Below are 20,546 nucleotides of genomic sequence, written 5' to 3'. Positions count from 1 at the left end.
TAGGGGAAGTGGATTAGCCAAGCAGTCAGTTTCAGGGACTGCAGAGAAGGATGAAGATCCCCTGACAGTTGAGTCAGAAGGTCCGGAACTGGGTCCAGGATCCATGGATCTTCCAACAGATGATGGTGGAGAAATGGAAACCAAATCTGTCGAGGCCAGTAGGAGGCTATGAGTAGAACAGTCCTTCCCAGCGATTTTGCTTTCTGTAAAAATCTGCGTATTTAAGGGAAGGGTGGAAATGAATAAAGGAGACCCGGGGGCCAATCGTGTAAAAGTGCATCTCTCGGGGGGATGACCGGGAGGTGGTATTAGGGCAAAGTATCTTCTGCATTTTGAATTGATGTGGCTGAAAAAAAGGTTGCAGCAAGGCTGGCCCCATTTGCGGAAAATCAACTCCGCAACCTGTTGTTTGAGAGACCACTTGTGAGGGAGTAATATTGCCCTGCTTAGCTTGTCCGCTATCATGTTGGATTTCCCTGGGATGTGCGCTGCTAACAGAAAATGCTGTGACGACACAGCCCATTGCCAGACCCTGAGGGCTTCTCGACAAAGGGGGTAAGACTTGGTTCCGCCTTGCTTGTTCACGTACCAGACTACTGACATGCTGTTGGTCTGAAATGCAATAGTCCCTAGAGGGAGAGAGCCCTGAAAGTACTGCAACGCCAGAAGTACCGCTCTCAACTCTAGAACATTGATGTGCAGATGTGATTCTTGATCTGTCCATGTGCCTTGGGCAGTCTTTCCCTGAAAATGCCCCCCTCACCCTATCAGGAAAGCGTCCATGGTCGCAGTGGCTACTGGGGGGGGGGGGGGACAAAGGGTCTTCCGATTGTGACATGAAGAGACGTCAACCACGACCGAAGGTTTCTCCTGCAAGAATCCATGATAAGAATCATGTGGTGCATTGGTAGTTTCTGGTAAAACCTCTGAGCGAAGAGGAGCCATTGAAGAATTCGCATATGCATCCTTGCGAGTGGTATAACCAGGATTGCTGCCGCCATCAAACCTAGTACTTTCAATACCTCCGCTGCTGTAACTTTGTTCTTTGACACCAGTGAGCTGACGTTTTGGCGGAGAAGAGAGACTCTTTCGATAGGGAGACGTAGAGTGGTAGCTGAGGTATCTAACTCTGCTCCTATAAAAACGGTATGATGAGATGGTGATAAGGCAGACTTTTCGAAGTTGACTGTAATGCCTAATTGATGGCAGAGTGTCAGAGTGTATTGTGTTGCCTGAGTCAATTGATGCCTGGTGGTAGCGGTGAGGAGCCAATAGTCTAGGTATGGAAACACCTGGAATCCTAGATGCCTCAGGTGAGCCGTGACCACTGCCATGCATTTGGTGAACACTCTGGGGGCTGTAGTGAGACCAAAGGGCAGGGCTCGAAACTGGTAATGATTGGCTCCCAGTCGGAAGCGCAGATTATCTCTGGAGTGTCTGTTCATCTTTATGTGATAGTATGCGTCTTTGAGATCTATGGAGCACATCCAATCGCCTTTCCCTAAGAAGAGAAGAATGGACTGAAGCGTGACCATTCGGAACTTCTCTTTCTTTACGAACTGGTTGAGTCTGTTGAGGTCCAAGATAGGTCTCCAGTCCCCTGTTTTCTTTGGTACCAAAAAGAATCTTGAGTAAGTTCCGAATCTGACTTGGTCTGCTGGGACTGGTTGGATGACTTTTTTCTAGCAATCTGCAGATCTCTACGATTGCTTGTTCCCTGAGATTGGGTGGAACATCTGGGATTTTCTTTATAGGAATGGAAGGGGTACAGAATGGTATGAAATATCCTCTGGAAATGATGCTTTGTACCCAAGTATCCAATGTTATGTTTAGCCAGGCTTCTGCATCCAGGGACTGACCGGAGAACTGATCCCTGTCACTGTGGACCCCCTCTGCCACGGGGGTGGCATCTTCTGTTATAACCCCCTCCTCTGCCTCTAGAGGGGGTTTCTCCATGTGTGTCCTGAAAGGCTACCTGAGTTTTTCGGAACCACATTTTTCCCCCCTAGAGCCCTTGGTGTAGGGCTGAGAAGGGGTGGAAAAACGGACCCCAACGGCAGATAAGGTCTTGCCTTCCTGCTCACACCTGGTTAAAGTTTCCTTTACTTTGAGGCCAAACAGTGATGAGCTATCGAATGGGGTATTAATAAAGGAAGACTTAAAGGGTTCCGCAAAGGAAGAGAGACACATCCAGGCTTGTCTTCGAAGAGCAATGCTCGAACTAGTGTCTCTACTCGAACCATCAGCTGCATAGGATATGAGACGCATGGACGAGTTCACCATTGAGTTTAGGGTAGTGAGCTGGGCGTTGACTTTGTCGGCCACTCCTGCAGCTACTGTACCCTGGAGAGTATCTCCTAGGTCTTTCAGGAGATCTCTCTGTAGTCTTGTAAAATGGGTTAAGTAGTTCAGTGATCGCAGACAAAAAGTCGCTGAACTAAACATGCGCTTCCCATATCTATCCATAACCCTAGAATCTCTGTTAGGGGGATGGATAGAAGAGAATGTCTCAGATATTTCCTTTTGGTGGCTGCAGCTACCACCATGGCATCAACAGGCACTCCTTTTGTCAAAATTGGCTTGTCCACTGGGGCAGATATGAATTTACTGGGTCTACGAGGAACAGGTTCCATGGCCTCCCGTGACTCCCACGCCTTACGAGAGATCAGTTCCATGAGCTCGTCGTAAGGTGGAGACACCCAAGAAGTGGAAGGTTGAGACCCAAAAGCCTTCAAGAGCACAGACTCATCCTCAGTAGGGGTCTTGGACTGCCAATCGCCCCTCTGACTAAGGATCTCTAGTATCTCTGCAAAGAAGATATCCTCAGAGGGGGATCGAGGGGACCCTTCTGAATCATCTAAGTCTGTGTTAGATGTCAAAGACTCCTGTGGGGAGTCTAAGTGCCTCCTCTTGCACAGTCTCTTCCTGGGCACCTCCTCAGTGGGGGGGATCTGGGGAGGTCTCAGAAGAGCAGGGGATGCCTTGTGGGGGTAATTGTGGCTCGGGGTCTCTATGCTTAGAGGGATCGGTAGATGAAGAAGCAGACACAGGAGCTTGAGGGGAAAGGGAAAGCTAAACCGATGCTGATGTTGTCTTTGGAGACAAAACTCTCCTCATAGCATCGAAGGCACCATGGCTCTGACGAGAGGGAGTGGACGGACCAGAGAGTACTGTCCGATCCTCCCGCACCGAAACCCTGGGCTCCGAGCTGAGGTAGGAGCTGAGCTCATCCAAGCCGAAGCCCCGAGAGGAAGAGTCGGCACCGACACGTCGGTGCAACTATCCTCCCCGGTCCCGACGGGAGAGTGTCGGCTCCTAGAGCCCTCGGTCGGCACCGAGGACATCCGAGTAAATGGAGACGATAACACCGGTGCAGGTATCAGCTTCCAAGGGTTCGACCACCATCGGTTCAATTTCCTTCAGCTCTGAGAGTCCAGTGAGGCTTGGAGGAGGAGTAGACAAATCCGGTTCCATGGTCTTCGGTGCCGATGAGCTGGTTGGGGCCGACAACAATTTGGCAAGTCCTGGTGCCTGTAAAAGCTTCTGCACTAGCCGATCCATGTCCAAATCTGAAAGAATGACTGAAGACTTAGCTGAATGCACCGAAGTTGCTATCTGGAGCAGAGGTGAAGAAGTAACTTCAGAGACCGGCTCCAATACTGAGAGCTGGCTCCGAATCAAAGGTACACTCGGTTCCGATGACTGTCCTCCTGAAATCTTAGCCTTTTTTGAGACCTTATCTGAAGACTTGGATTTGGAGGACGTACTAGCACCCTCATGGCTACTCAAAACGTCTGAAAAAGATTACTGTAGCATTCCCCTGTCTATAAGTTTCCTCCTTCTCTCCAAGAGGACTCTTGAAGAAAAGGAGTGGCAAATGCTACAGGTGTCTTGGAGGTGTTTAGCGCCAGACAGTAGACACATTGAATGTGTCCGTCAGTGACGGACATTTTCGGCCCACAATCTGGGCATTTTTTGAATCCCGATTTGGGGTGGGATTTTTCCCTATCATCCGACATACTTAAGAGAAAAAACAGTAAATTAGATCCACAAGCAACTAAACCCAATCCAGACACTATCTATAACAGTATTTTATATATATATATATATATATATATATATATATATATATATATATATATATATACACACACACACACATACACAAATATAGGGCTAAGAGGCCCACAGAAAAAGCCTGACTATTATAAGGATTAATAGTAGAGAGAAAAGGGCTAAAGGCCCACACAAACCAAGAAGCCAACAAGGCCCTAACTTTTAAACTATTTATACTATCTAAGTATTTAACTATAGAGTAAATATAATAGTACTAACACACACTATATTTTTTAAACAAAAAAGAAAACTTTTTACAGACTTGCTGTTAATTCTTTTTTTAAAATGGTCCGAACTAGCTGGATCACCGAGATCTCTCTTGCCGCGGCAAACTAGATCTGAGGTAATTCCAGCAGTGCATTGCGGGATAAGGAGCTTGGTCTCGAGCTACTGGCAAACCTTGAGCTTGCTATCAGCCGTGTCGGAGCCGAGGATCGGCTCCGAACCCATCAGTGAGAATAAACGGTGAGATTTAACAACTTCACATGTGTAGTTTTCATTCTCCTTTGTTAGAGTATTTTGGAAAGAATACAGGCAAATTGATGGTATGATTTACGTTGGACTTGGATGCCATCTTAGGCATGAAAGACAAATTTGCTGTTAGAAAAACCCTGTCCTTGTGAAAAAACAAGTAAGGTGGCTTGCAATGAAAGAGGAGCTTGAAGTTCTGAAATCCTCTTAGCAGAAGTAATTGCCACCAAAATAATTATTTTCCCAAGTTAAGAACATAATATACACAGAATCTGCTGGTTCAGAGAGAGACTGTGATAGCCTGAAGCATCACCATGACGTCCCAAAAAGAAACAGGATCTTGAATTGGGGGACAAAGAAAAAAAGTTCCTTTAACGAAAGCCTTAGACACCTTTAAAGAAGCTATAAGAGTCTTGTTCTGGCCTATTTGAAAACTGGAAACAGCTGCCAGTTGAACACTGTTGAAATATTTGAACCTTTTTGAAATAATTCAGACAGAAATTCTAGAATAGAAGGAAGGGGAAATGAGAAAGGATCTAAACCTTTCCCCATAGCCTAGAAAGAATATTTTTTTCACTTGCTTTGATACACTCTTCTAGTGCTAGATTTCTATGAAGCAGAAAGAATATGGACAACATTTTCTATGAAAGTGGCATCCCTGGCAATCATTAGAATTGGAATAATTAAGTGGTTAATTTCAGTGAGGCTAGGTCCAGAAAAAGATGCCTGGAAAGATGGCAGATTAGATAAGGCCCGTGAGTCAGATCCATGGTAGTCTGAGCAGCTGAGACCAAAGATATGGGAACCAAACCTGTCGTGGCCAGTCTGGGGCAATGAGGATCACCTTGGCCTTGACCCTTCTGACTTAATGAATTAATTTTGTATTAGAGGAAATGGAGGGAATGCACAGAGGAAACCAACTGTAGATCAGAGCATCCCTTGGTGTCTGACCCCATGGAGGAATCAGGGCAAAGTAACTGCTGCACTTTTTGTTCAGGCAAGAGGCAAACAAGTTTGCAGCAAGGTTGGCCCCAGCAACTAAAGATTTCATTTGCCACTGCTGTATTGAAGAACCACTCAATAGCCAAACGAATATGCATGCTCAATTTGTCTGCTAGTACACTGGCAGTCCCCAGAATGTGTGTTGCCATCAGAAAGTGCTGGGAAGATATTGCCTATTGCCAAACCCTCATGGCTTCCTGACACAGTGGGTTAGACCTGGCTCTCCCCCATTTGTTGTTGTACCAGATAACGGACATGTTGTCTGTCTGGACTGCAATCACACGTAGTGGAAGAGAGACTTGAAGTGCCTGCATTGCCAACTGCTCTCATTTCCGGAACTCTTCCTAGAGTTTTAGAGACTGTCTATCCCTGTCAACAAGAAGGAGCAGATTTCAGAGGAGAATAAGTCTGAGGTTGGGTTGGATCTGAAAATGATAGAGGCACCTCTTCTCTTGAGTGTGACAGGACCCAATGGAAGGCCTCAAAGGCAGAGGAAGAGATAGAAGCTGAGGAAGTCTCTCTAAAAGGTGAAACAGAAAGAGACTCTGAAGCTCCAAACCCTTCCCAGTGCAGAGTCTAACACTGAAGCCAAGCTGTTGAGAGCCAACACTCCAAGAGGTGGGGACGTCTCTGACATTTGTCTCAAACCCAGAGTTGAGAGACTGGGTTGTTGTCAGAGCTGAGTGGATGACACTATCAGCATTGGCAAAGGTGCTCAGGGAATCTTTGAATCAGTGGGCTTAGGATGCAATGGACAGACCTGCAATGGAGTTAAACAAGGGTGGTTGGTGGTTATGTTCTCGACTCTATCTAAGGGGACAGAGCAAAGAGGACTCCCAACTGTATCTGTGTCCAGAGGACTTTTCGCATCATCACATCGACATTGGCTTTGGTGAGGCTCGTGGTAGAAATAGCAGACTGGAAAATGTGAATGATGAAGGCCTGGAGCATTGCTGAAGAACAGGGGAATGGAGCCGAGCGCTAATCTGATCCAGAGTGAAGAGCTGGATGGAGAATGGATCCAAGACTTTGGCACTTTTGATGTCAGACCCACTGAGGCTGTGGGATCCAGGGACCATTTTTTAGCTTTTTTGCCACCCTTCTCAGGAGTCTTATCTTTTATAGGCTTCTTTGACTTGCAAGCTTTCCTCACTTTTTCTTTCCTCATCGGTGCAGAAGAAGCGGGAGAAACCACAGAGGATCCTGCAGTGGATGGAAGAAGTCTCTTTAGAATAAGCTTGTCTATCTTGCTCTGAAGAGCATATGGCCAAAAGAAGTACAAGCTTCACATTCAGTTTTCAAGTGTGCCGCTCCCACACAATAAACGCACACTGAATGGAGCTCCTGTAGAGGGATTTTGTAGCCATACTTTCCACATTTTTAGAAAGCATAAATTAAATTCCAGAAAATTCACTTAGCTCAGCAAATAAATTATAAGTAAAAATACCTATCAAACTTTAAAGAACTGCAGTGACTATAATAACTAAGCTACTCAAAGTTGTTTTATCTATATATATATATATATATATATATATATATATATATATATATATATATATATATATATATATATATATATATATACACACACACACACACACACACACACACACACACACACACACACACACACAAGAAAATAACAGAAGAAAAGAGATTATAATGTAAATATCGAAGATAAAATGAAAAATCACTTATCCAACATGAGCTTAGCGCTTCCGTGATCATCCAGTTGAAGCGGTGAGCGAGATCTGAGGTAATATGACAGTGGCGAGGGAATTATTGATAGCGGAGGAGTTAGAACCCTGGATCCTAAGGTTTGATGCTACCAACACTGGATCTGAGTACCAAAGGTTGAATCTAACAAAAATAGACAACAACAGATCAAATTTTATACCCAGGAAATAACAATGTCCTTAACCTTTGTCCGAATAATCCACCTTAGCAACAGCCGAGTACTTAATTGATGGCATAGCTGCCCTCATGAATGAATACTTTCCTGACTACCCCCATCCAATAATACCCTCTCACTAAAAGCATTTGCCACATCCTTAATAAAAAAAAAAATCCAAACTTAAACCCTGCTCACCCTCTGCAGGTAGCCTTCCTGTAGAATACCTCAAAAATTATTAATGCCATAGCATTTCCGGTCTCCATCTTTACAAACAGGTCAATGCATTAATCCTATATTTCTGTCTGTAAAAAATGCCATTATCATCCCTTACCACAGAGGTGACACTTACACAGAGATATCTATTTTCAAATCCATTGCATCTAATCCCCTTCTCAAAAATAATGGAAAAATGTGTCCATAAATAACTAGTCTACATGTCTTAAAGGAACAATTACTAACTGATAATCAACATGATTTTAGACCTGCCCACAGCACAACAACTACCCTCCTAACTTTTACAGATACCATAAATAAAGTCAGGTATAGTGGTACACTCATATCTTACTTATTCCTACACTTACCTAAAGCTTTCAACACTCTATGTCAAAAAACTCCTACTACAACTGCCCACAACTAGTATCTCACAATCTACTCTTCAGTGGTTTAATAATTACTCGTCAGAAGCTGCCAGCCAGTCAAATGGAACCCCTTCCCCTTACCTACCCATCGTTAAGGTGATCCACAAGGCTTTATCCTTGGTATTCTTCAACTTAATATATTTATACACAATCTCATGCTGCTATACAACAAGCATCTCTTGTTCAATAGGCAGACAAAACACAAACTTCTTTTATTTTTCCCCCGAAACACTTACCCATGAGAAAAATAATTTTAAGATCACATTCCCAGACAATATGCCAACTGAAGTAGTGCCTCATACAAAACTGCTGGGGGTTACAGTAGATGGCAGAATCAACTATGACTTGCACATGCAGTGCAATATAAACAAACTCTCAAAAAACAATGAATACTGTACAGAGGCAAAAAATTCCATACTGCATTCACCAGAGTCACACTTGCCACTACATACCTACTCCCCTCTATATTATATGGTCCTCCCATCTTGACTAATCTCCAGGCCACCCTAAAATATAAACTAGAACAGTGTTACTACACGGTAGCATACCTCTCAACCTGGAAACATTAAAAATCTGGGCAAAGCACATGAAAAATAGGTACAAATCGGTACGTTGATTAACATAAAATGTGCATACATAATTATGTAGCCCCACCCACCCCACATGGAATTTTAGGATACCAACTTTCAAATGCAAAGTTTCGAGGTGGTCTGCTTGACATGGATAGGAAGCTTATTCCAGAGTATGGATAGTCTCTGGCCTCTGGGTGATGAACCTGTCCCTCCAGCATGTCCTGTTGTAAACAAAGTGTCTTTGCATTACAGCAGAAGCAAGATTGAAAGATTGGTGGCTGCAATATATTAGTCTGGACAAAGTCTAAAATAAGTGGGACAAAGGCATAAAATATGGAAAGATTTTAAAACATTCATCTTATAAATATAATTAAAGTTGCTGGAATAGGATATTATTAGCATGAAATTTCTGAAGAAGTATTAATCTGAAACTCAAAACATCAGTGATGCCACAATGATTTGCCAGCAAAATAAATGTTGTGGAACAGAGCCACTCAAAAAAATGGCTGGCAATGCTAATCATTTGAGTTTTAATGTGCACTGCTTCCAAGTGTGTCATTAAATACTTTGCAAGACTGCTTGCTTAACAGGCATCACCCAGACATCTGTGTTTTGATTTAACAATGTACTGCAAACTGTATCACTATTGGGTGAAACAATAATCCTGCAATTAAAACATTTTTCTTTCTGGATTATTAAATCTGTCAATTCCATCACAGTTCCATTGCTGAAGAAAGCAAGAGAAAGGACATCCCCCCTCTGGTTCCTTTCACTTTTGTGAAGCAGTCTTTAAATGCAAAGCTCAATTTAAATGCATTTTAATATCATATCTTATGCTGATACATGTTTCTGTTGTTATATGCACTCTAAATTATAATTTTTTTATTAATGACTGACAGTTGAATAACTTTGATCATGGTTTTGTCAAAGGAAACTGCTAATCACCATCTTAACATATCTGTTATACTAAACACCATGTGGGATGTTTAACCCATACTACACTAATGTATGATGCTACACACACAGGACATAATGGAGAACACTAGATCAAAAGCTGTTCAAAACTAAAGCAAAAGTTGTGTGCAAGAATGAAGATGCTAGTATTTACTGGCCAAGTCACTACCAACACCTGTGAGAAGCTTTTAGTGAACATCAGCATGCATTTTACATAAAAGTAAAAAAAAAAGTCTGTCATCACAGCCTGAACCTCAGTTATTTACCAAAGAACCAAAAGTTCCTGAAGGGACAGTGCAAAAATATGTAACAGAATCAGACGTTATTCTCATGTTACCCAAGTTAATAGTTTAGAAAATAATGTGTGATGCAAAACCCACCATGTTCTAATGCCAAAGACCACTTTTCACTGGTTTACCATAAAAATAAAAACAATTCGGGGGGGGGGCAACATGTATGAAAAAAATGAATAAAAGTTGTCCTGCAGAAATGCAATTCCTTAAAAATGTTTATATTAGCTTTTCAAGTGGAGGATGGCTTAGCACCCATGACTGATTTTTTTTAAATGTGTTTGTTGGGACTTTTATCTGACGACTGATGTGAATTTTGTAAACGACTGTTTAAATACGTTACAGCAACAGCGTGCAACTGTTAAGCAATACTAATACAGTACAGAGCTGCTTTAAAAAGATTTCTCACACACACACACACATCAGACAGCTCTGCTTAAATAGAGATTTCTGTAAAACGGAATGGCGCTTTCCATTTTACAGTGTGTGTGTGTAAGTGAAATCTCTATTTAAAGCAGCTCCGTTTAAACAAAGCATCACACATACTGTAAAACGGAACAGAGCTGCTTTGCTTAAAACTGCTTGCTTCACACACATGGAGCTGCTTTAAAATAGAAATTTCTGTAGCACGGACCTGCTAGCTTCACAGTTCACACACACACAGAGTTGCTGTTGCTTTAAAATAGAGATTTCAACACACGGTCACACACACAGCTGCTTACTTGCTTATATATTTCTGTAGACCGGACCGGTTAGCTTCACACACATGGAGTTACCTTAAAATAGAGATTTCAACACACAGCTGCTTACTTGCTTATACAGAGCTTTCTGAAATCGCATGTATGCACTGAACAAACAGTAACTTCTGCGGCAATAGATTTCTCAAACTGACTCAGTACATGGCACCACGTCAGCTCCATGTACTGTGTCAGTCTGGACGCCGGACACACACAAACACCCTTAAATCACAATGCACTGATGAAACACTCTGTTTAATACTTTTAGATTTCTGATGTGCTGTGCTAAAATACACATTCATTTTTTTCTTACCTGACCAGCAGAATGTAGCCAGATCAGTAGGCAATGCAATTGCCGCTATATTCCCTTCCCTCTAAAACAGTTTAAAACAACACTCCAATGAAGCTGGTGTCATTCACGAATGCACACCCCCTTTAGGCTGACAATGTGTGGTGACGTCAGACATACATTTAAAGTTATAGTACAAAAAAAAAAGGTAAATAAATAAAAAATAAAAACAAAAAAAAAAAATTGTGAATTAAAGGGGCCACTCGGGAATTCGTGGCACCCCATTCTTTTGTCCTCAAAACTGGTAAACACTGAGGAATTCGGTATGGTTGAGAGGTCTGCACGGTAGCTAGACATGCAGCTCATACAAATCACAGAACACATCACTGTTGTGGACTAAGACTAAATTGGCTAGAATTATCGCACCAACTAAATAATCACCAATTTGTCTTAACACAAAAAATTACATTTAATCCCACATCCTGCCCAGCTATAAATACAATTCTCCACCACTATCTCCCAAACTGTCACCTTTGATTTTCTGACAAAAGTGTACTTGACATCTATAAGCCTTACAGAAACTGTGGTCAAAGTCTGTACTCGCACTGCGTAGCAAAACCCTGGAATATGATCACTGCACCAATCAGGTCAATACATAACATTCATTTATTTGAGCTGCAACTAAAAGAATTCCTCTCTGACTCCTGACTTTATACTTGCTACTCTCCTGGCTAAAATGTCAGCTCCTTTTCCTCTAATGCCTATAGACATCGTATCTCTCCTTTTACTTGTTTTTATATCTCTTACCCTTTATTCCCTTATTTTTAATCTCACCTAGTTTCTTTACTTCTCCTGCCTCCCATATATACTACACTTATCTAACAAATACGTTTCTCATTTTCCCATCTCTTCCTTTTCTCCTTATCCATTGTTTGAATTTTCCACTCTGATATTTGCTTTCTGAGTGAGTAATAAACTTTCAAACTTATAACATGCCACCATATTTCAGTGCTACATGATATTGTATTTATCTTGTTTTATTGATGATGTATGCATACTATTCTACATGTTATATACTTGCAGTATATTGTAATATGATGTCAATTTTTAACCATGCACATACATTTTCTATTGATTTTACTTGTAGAGATTTTCTCCCCAAGCCTCTGCTGAAAATGGATAAAATTATCCAGTCGGACTTTCCCTGTAAACAGATGTCAATAAAATAAATAGATATCACCCCCAACTCAGCTGTGCATATGCAGATTTACACAGCAAGTTCGGCCTGACCTCTTCCATAAGTGATTCCCTACCTAGCAGTAAGCATGTCTACTGTGGCAGCCAGGTTGCCGCTATCCCCACAGAATGGGGGAGTTGGCAGCTCAAGCCATCCTCCTTCATCCAATCCCTCCACTGCCCATGCCGGTAGTCGAATAAGGGTCACCTGGCTTTTTGTCAGGGCTTCATTCCTCTATGCTGAAGGGACAAGGATATGCTTAGTCCTAGCAACACTCTTCAAATGTGGTATTCCTACAGACTGCAGTTTTAAATTAATGCAAAATTTAAGTATATGCAGACCTACAATTTATAATGGATTCTCAAACTTAATGTCCATTTATCGAGTATTTTAATAATGTTATCACATTAAAAAGTCACTTTGCACTCTACTAGCACCAATCTACTCACCTTTGATGGAGATCTCTTTGCCCTGGAAGTTATGAAGATATCTAAGCAACACCTCCTTCCAGTAACTGCGATAGCTAATAAGGCCTAAATCAGAAAGTGGACGTTCTGGAGACCCAACTTTTTCTTCCACTTTTGACAGCAGATAACCTAAAATAAAGTCCCAAGTTCAGTTAACCACTGACTTAAGATAAATCAGCATTTTTCACTTTCTACACAACAGCTACCCTGACATGTGTCATTAGAAGGAAAAGTACAGTTGTATAGGTAAACTTACCATAACAGTAGATGCTTGAAAAGGTCACTGCTGCAGCAGTTATATGGGACATATGCTACCAAGGACTGGACAACTGGACAGTTTTTAAAGTTTTAGGGCACCTTCTACATGCCCTAATTGCTGTGCAGCTTGAGGAGAGCAGTACAAAGTCAGTGGTTATACAGCCAAACATTCGGAACGCTCTTGCTTCAGAGAAAGAGAGGCTACAGCCCTGCTAAATCTGTATGTGCTAGGAGAAAGGGAACTGAGACATATCTACACACTGGCATGATACTTTGCAAAAAGAAGGGGATCTTTTCAAATATATACTGTTATGTCTAGTAGTTAGCACAAGGGGTTAAGACCATGAGCTGCAGTTCCAGTGGTACAGATTTAATTCTTCAGCCCTCATCTGCCTTCTGTGTGACCTTGAGCAAGTCACTTAACCAGACTTAACCAGGCACTGCTTCCAGGTTGTCCCTGAAAAGGAATTGTGTGTCCAGTGGGCCTACCCGGCTAACAAATCACTGGCTCTCTTCAAGAGAAATCTTGATGAGTGGATTGGAAATAGAAAATTCACCCGGGGATCACTCCAGTGGATCTACTCAACAGAGGCTCTAGGAACTAAGGTTGGGTGGCAGGATGCCAGGTTAATCCTATGGGCTAGGCTTGTAAAGGCTCCAGGGCCATTAGCCTAGTAGACACCTATGAACCTATTATTATTATTATTATTATTATTATTATTACACAATACTACTTCTCTAATCAGCCTAGAAATAATTTTGGTGAATTTTGCTCCAGTATGGAAAAATATTTCCAACAGGGTTATGGCATGGCAACAAGGGATTTAACGTGCCAAAAGTGAAATGGGCTAATTTAACTTTGAGTAATAGTAGTACAAGTCCAATTATTACCAATAGTAATGTACTACTGCAAATGATGTGATATTGGATGATGTATGGATTAAAGAAGGTGTGGCTGTAAATACCTGTCAAATTGGGCAGGAGTTACCAGGCTCAGGACTAAATTAAATTTAAGAAATGTTTACATATTATAAAAAAGAAAAATTAAATGTAACCAAGCATATTATGTAGCTATTAGAAGGGAACTATCTGCATTGGACTGGTTAAAAGTTAGGAGACACAAGACTGTTTCAGAGTGTTGAGATACTTTTTATGATCACATGTATTCAGTAATTAATTCCTATATGCCATATATGAGGGCATCTAAACATAGCAGAAAAAGTAATGAATGGTGGACAATGAAGTTGGAAAAACTCAAAAAGAAAATAAACTATGGATTAAGTTTAGGAATGGTCCTAGCCAGAACAATAAAAATAAATATCAAGAAGTATTCAATAATTCTAGGAAGTTAATAAGAAAAAATACGAATATCGGTTGTTATCCAATATAGTAGAAAATAGAGCTCTAGACTGACACTTAATGGAATCATAGAAAGGATGCCCATAGTGACAGCACTATAAAAGAAGATACTTGGATTACCAATAAAACTCAATTGATATTTATATTTTCAGAACTATTAAAAAGGAAAAAAAAGACATCATCAGTTAAAATGAAGGACGAGATCATTCTCTCAACATATTAGAATGGTAATGGAAGCTCTAAACAAAAGAAAATAACACTGGAGCAGAGCCAGATGTCCTAAAAGGGTTGTTTTTGAGTAATATAGATCTAGTGGCTACATGCCTGCATAGACTGCTCCAAGGAAGTCTAGAAACAGGATTTATTTCGCAAATATGGAAGTCTGCTTTGGTAATGTCAATATCTGAAGGAGGCAAAACAATCACCCCATTAGTATGACATGCATTACTGGAACACTGTTTTGAGTGAGTTAATTTCTGAACTAATAATCAAGAAACTAAAACACAGCCTGGATATTTACCACCATGGATTCTGTGAGGGATAGTTTTGTGTATCAAATCTAAATTTTTTATCAAAATATTTGTGAGGCAGTAGATATGGGACTGACAGAGTAATTTACTTGCACTTCAACAAGGTATATGATGGTCAGAATATGATGACAATGTGTAAAAATAATACCAGTGGGTATATTATTAAGTGGGTTATCTACTTGGATCACCAGCAGAAAATTTAGAGTTAAAACAGATGATTCTACATATATGATTACACCTTTCACTGTGGCTGTACACCAAGGGTCAGATCTAGGACGGATTTTGTTTACGTTATTCATGTCAGACTTTCCAGGAGATACTGGAATATGGATTATCCAGTTTGCTGATGACTCAAACAGTGCGAGAATTGTGAACTCAATAAAGGATCAAGGTAAGTTGCAGGGATTTGTGGACGCCTTATACTTATGGTTGTTGAAAAAACAAATGCACTCTAATGTCAGGAAAAGAAAAGTATTACAATTTTGGCAAAAAAAACCCTCTGTCACCTCATCATCATCATCACCTATAGACTATAAATAACTTTAAACCTGAAAGCGAGAAGATTAAAGATTTGGATATTATTAATTAGGTATTGCTTTTGTTTACCAGGAAAATCTGACTGGACACAGGACAATTTTCAGTGGAGGCCTGGTAATAAAAAGTCTCCAGTGTACAAACAACATTAATAGACAGACTGACACTAACATTTGAAAGGCAATAATATACAACAGTCTTTGCAAAATTTTTCAAAAGAGGGAGAACTGCAATTCAAATTTAACAAAAGTATACAGACAGCCATATTGTTATTTTCAACAGAAAGCAATATCTCTTACAAGAGGTATGGTGGTGAGGCAACTAGAGTTGGAAAATAGAAGACAAGGTACTTGAGGTTGAAGGAGTTTAACAAAAGGGAGAAAGCGGTTTGAGTTACAGTACAAGTAGGAGGAGGATATGGAGGGAGTTACAGTACAGGTAGGAGGAGGGTACTGGGGGAGCTACAGTACAGGTAGGAGGGGGATGTGGAGGGAGTTACAGTACAGGTAGGAGGAGGGTATGGGGGAGTTACAGTACAGGTAGGAGGAGAGTATTGGGGAGCTACAGTACAGGTAGGAGGAGGATGTGGTGGGAGTTACAGTACAGGTAGGAGGAGAGTATTGGGGAGCTACAGTACAGGTAGGAGGGGGATGTGGAGGGAGTTACAGTACAGGTAGGAGGAGGGTATTGGGGAGCTACAGTACAGGTAGGAGGGGGATGTGGAGGGAGTTACAGTACAGGTAGGAGGGGGATGTGGAGGGAGTTACAGTACAGGTAGGAGGAGGGCATTGGGGAGCTACAGTACAGGTAGGAGGGGGAAGTGGAGGGAGTTACAGTACAGGTAGAAGGAGGATATGGAGGGAGTTACAGTACAGGTAGGAGGAGGATATGGAGTGAGTTACAGTACAGGTAGGAGGAGGACTACATGGAGTGAGTTACAGTACAGGTAGGAAGAGGGTATTGGGGAGCTACAGTACAGGTAGGAGGCGGGTGTGGAGGGAGTTACAGTACAGGTAGGAGGAGGACATGTAGGGAGTTACAGCACAGATAGGAGGAGGATATGGAGGGAGTTACAGTACAAGTAGGTGGAGGATATGAAGGGAGTTACAATACAGGTATGAGGAGGATATGGAGGGAGTTGCAGTACAGGTAGGAGGAGGAGGATATGGAAGGAGCTGGGCAGTGATGAGGATGAAGAGGAATGAGGCTGAAAAGGAGAGATGTGCTAATGTTTTGCAGCTCATTTGCACAGCTGGGAGTTAAGTAAGGGCTGAAGATGAAGTTCCAACTTTTTTTTATTGTAACAAGGGGACTTTTGTATGGGGATAATGTACAAGTGACAACTAGCAACTTCTACAAAATCATAAAGGATATCTTACTAAGCATAACTAGTAGGGAAGAAAATGTTCCATGACTTATCTACAAGGCTGTAATAAGACTTATGTTTCATGTGATTATAATCACTCTCAGTATTACAGGCTGGAAAGAATCAAAAGATATTTTACATGACAGATCACTAGAGTTAAGCAGCTGTGTTATGAGAAAAGAAAAAAAGTTGTTATTGTCTTCATTTATGCATAGATTGGTAAGAGTAGATTTAATTCTAATCTACAAATGTGTGAATGATGACACCATGGCAGCAACACTGGGAAGTGAATTTAGAGCTCATGTAAAGGGGAAACAGAAACAACTGTTTATTTGTGAACCATCACTATTACAGTGACAAGATACTTTCCTGGAAGAACTGGTAAACTATGGAATACTTTGCATAGACGTTAGAAAAACTGGAAGTCTAAATGCATTTTAGGGTGTAGTGGACCAATGGTTTGACAAAGGTATGTATAACTACTTAATTATTCTTGACAAACTTTTGTAAAGCTTCCTAGGACATTCAACCTTTGATTTTTGTTTTCCTCAAATATTTTTTTTTTATTTTCAATTAAAATAACATTTACATAATATTTTTAAATATCATTTTAAACAAATATATACAATATTTACAATAGCCTGACTTTCAATTATAAACACTGTATGTTATTAAATTTAGAATTAACAGATCAGTTATCAGAGATACAATATTGATTATTGCAGAGTGTCCAACAAAGATATAAATTTTGTCCAAGGATTATTTACCAGTGCCCTGGGATAGATTCGTAGTTCTTTAATTTTTATTTCTATCAATGCGATTGTCTTCAGTAAAGTGTAGAATTCTTCCAAGGTTGGGGGTGCATTTGAATTCCACCTTCTGGCTACGCATTTCCTAGATATAGCAAGTACTGTCCATAACAAATACACATTTGTCTTATTCAGGTAGGGACCTTCATTTACATTTAGAATTATCAATACTTTAGTTAAGGTAAAGGATTCATTAAATAAAGCTTGTAAAAAATGACTGATTCCATTCCAATATTATTTAATTTTATTACATTCATAAAAATATGAATCCAGTATGCTTTATTTGACTTTTCACACCTCCAGCAAAAAACATTTGTAGTAGTACTGATCTTTTTAATTCTGTCTGGTGTTAAAAATGCTCTGTGTAAGTATTTCTAGTTAAATATTTTCCAGTACTGTGTGTTAGAGGTGTAATTAACTGATTGTAAGGTGTTAGTTTTAATTTCTTCTGTTAACTGCAATGACTGACCTTTTGTTAAGAACTGCCAGTATGATGGTTTGAAATTGTTTTATATGTTATTAATTCTTTATATAGATTTGAAATTGAATTTTTCTTTTCACAACTATTATATATAAATTCATACAGAAAACTTATTAGATTTGGAATATCTTTAAATGAGGAATTATTAATTAATCTGCATAAATCTTGAGTGTACATTATAATGCTTTGTAAGGTTAACCAGTCCTGTGTTGGAATATTGCAAGCAGTTTTTACCATATGTATATCTAAAACATTTAATTTATTTACACATTGAAACCAGCATAAGAATCAATTTTGTTCCCAGGAGGTTATTGTTTCCCTATATATTTTGTGAGGAAAGTTCTTAGTGATGGTAAATGGGGTTAAAAGGTCAAACCAAAGTTTTAGATCTATGTTTGCACTGATAAGTTTCCTAAAGGAAGTGATGTAATGATTAATCAGTGTTGTTTTAGAAGCTTTTGTTATATTATATTGTATACTTATGCATAGTATGTACCAGGGTTTGTTTGATTTGTCTACTATTACATTTTTTTTAACAGATTAAATTCATTTGTTAATATAGCCATTGTTAATTCTTTCCAGTTGGCAAAATAATTTGGATTTATCCAGTCTATTGTAGTTTTAAGCACAGATGCTTTTATATACGTTTCTATTTCTGGGAAGTTCAATCCTCCTTGTTTCCAGGGTCTAATGTGATGAGTTACAGCAACTTTATTCTTTTTGGGCTACCATAAAAAATTTATTAAACATGAGTTTATTTCTTTAAGAATGCATCTTTCAGGAATTAGCTGTATTACTAATTACACATATAGTATTTTTGGCAATAAGACCATTTTTATTAATTGCAATCTGTCTTTAAAAGTTAATATAATTTTGTTCCACTTTTCTATACATATTTTTATTGTTTCAATGTTTTTATAATTTATTATTATTGTTTCGTTTATATTTTTGCATAACACTATTCCTAAATAATTTAGCGTAAGTTCTTGTTTTCCTATGATGGATTTATCTGTAACTTGTAGTTCTTTTTTCTTATTTAAAAATAGAAATTTTGATTTTGATCTAGTAAAGTGTAGACATGAAATCTTATAAAATTTCTCCATTACTTCTTCTAGCTCTCCTAATGACTCTCTGGAGTTTGATATGGTTAATAAAATATCATCAGCAAAAAGCATTATTTTAGATATGTACTGGTCATAGACTTCTATTCCTTTTATTCTTGGATTATTGCGTATTATTTCTGCAAGTATTTCTATAGCCAAAGCAAATAAAATAGGAGAAAGGGGGCATCCTTGTTTAGTACCTTTTGTTATATGGATATATTCTGAGGTGAAAGGACCTAATTTAATGTAGGCTAGGTTATTAATATATATGTTTTTTAGTAATAAGATGAAGGGAGGAGGAAGTTCAAATAATGCTAAAGTTTTAAATAGATATTCCCAGTTTTTTTATTTTATTTAATTTTTATTTAACATTTGTTGACCGGGAATGTCCGACTAGGTTCCACAGAGCCTGTTTTCAGCGGAGGCCCGGGGAGAAATGCTCCAGATGCATGTCTTTGGAATGTGGGAGGAAACCGGAGTACCCGGAGGAAACCCACGCGAACACAGGGAGAACATGCAAACTCCACACAGAAGGCACCCCAGCCGAGAATCGAACCGGAGAACCTCTTGCTGTGAGGTGACAATGTTAACCACTGCACCACTGTGCCACCCTATTCCAGTTGAGGGAATCAAAGGCTTTTTCTATGTCTAATCCGATTACAAGTGTTTCTCTATCTTTTTTATTCACATAATCTATAAGAGTAAGTATCCTTTTAATATTATCATGTGTGTGCCTGTTATATAAAAATCCAGTTTGATCATTATTAATTGTCCTTGAAAGTGAGATTTTCATTCTGTTAGCTAGTATTGACATGAATATTTTGTAATCGTTATTCAGTAATGATATAGGTCTGTATGAGGTGCAAAGGTCTGATGGTTTATTATCTTTTAGAGTTGGTGTTATGAGAGAATATTTCCATGAGGGTGGTATTTTTGCTTCTGACTGGACTTCTAGCAAAGTTTTATGAAAAGGGAGATTACTGTTGAAGGGAAGAGTTTATAAATTTCTGTAATTATACCATCTATCCCTGGAGCTTTGTTAGATTTACTTTCTTTTATCTTGTCAACAATTTCTTTGTAGGATATAGGTTTTTGCAGGTCTAGTTTTGTTTTCGGGATTTTTTTTTATATTGATAAGGTTTGTATCTAGGTTTATTTGGTTGGTATCTAAATCTTCTTTTTTGAAGTGTTCCATATAATGGAACAGAAATGCTTCAAGGATGTCTCCTATATCTGATACTTTTTCCCTTTCTTTTCATGATATATACTACTAATGTTATTTGCTTTAGACTGTATTTTAATTCTTGTAGATAAGTTATGTAGATATCTGGGGGAGGTGACAAATGAGTTTATTTTTTAATTTTTCCAAGGCTAGAGAAGTTTTGTGCGTTAGAATTTCATTATATTTTTTATTTAATTCTTCCATTTCTTTTTTGACT

The 20,546-nt window shown here is 39.5% G+C and overlaps 1 protein-coding gene across 3 annotated transcripts in view; it reads right to left on the bottom strand.

Moving 5' to 3' along the window:
- Positions 1–20,546, bottom strand: part of LOC122788133 (histone acetyltransferase KAT7-like) — a 1,071,811-nt gene that overhangs the window by 80,785 nt on the left and 970,480 nt on the right. For all 3 annotated transcript variants that reach the window (XM_044055075.1, XM_044055076.1, XM_044055077.1), the window contains exon 13: positions 12,650–12,796. In XM_044055075.1, coding sequence (XP_043911010.1) covers positions 12,650–12,796 — 147 coding nt within the window. The remainder of the gene's footprint in view (positions 1–12,649; positions 12,797–20,546) is intronic.

Source organism: Protopterus annectens, chromosome 13.part0 (genome assembly GCF_019279795.1).
Source record: "Protopterus annectens isolate FY-2018-M chromosome 13.part0, PAN1.0, whole genome shotgun sequence".
Lineage (NCBI taxonomy): Eukaryota > Metazoa > Chordata > Ceratodontiformes > Protopteridae > Protopterus > Protopterus annectens.
This window is presented reverse-complemented; position numbering and strand designations above follow the sequence as displayed.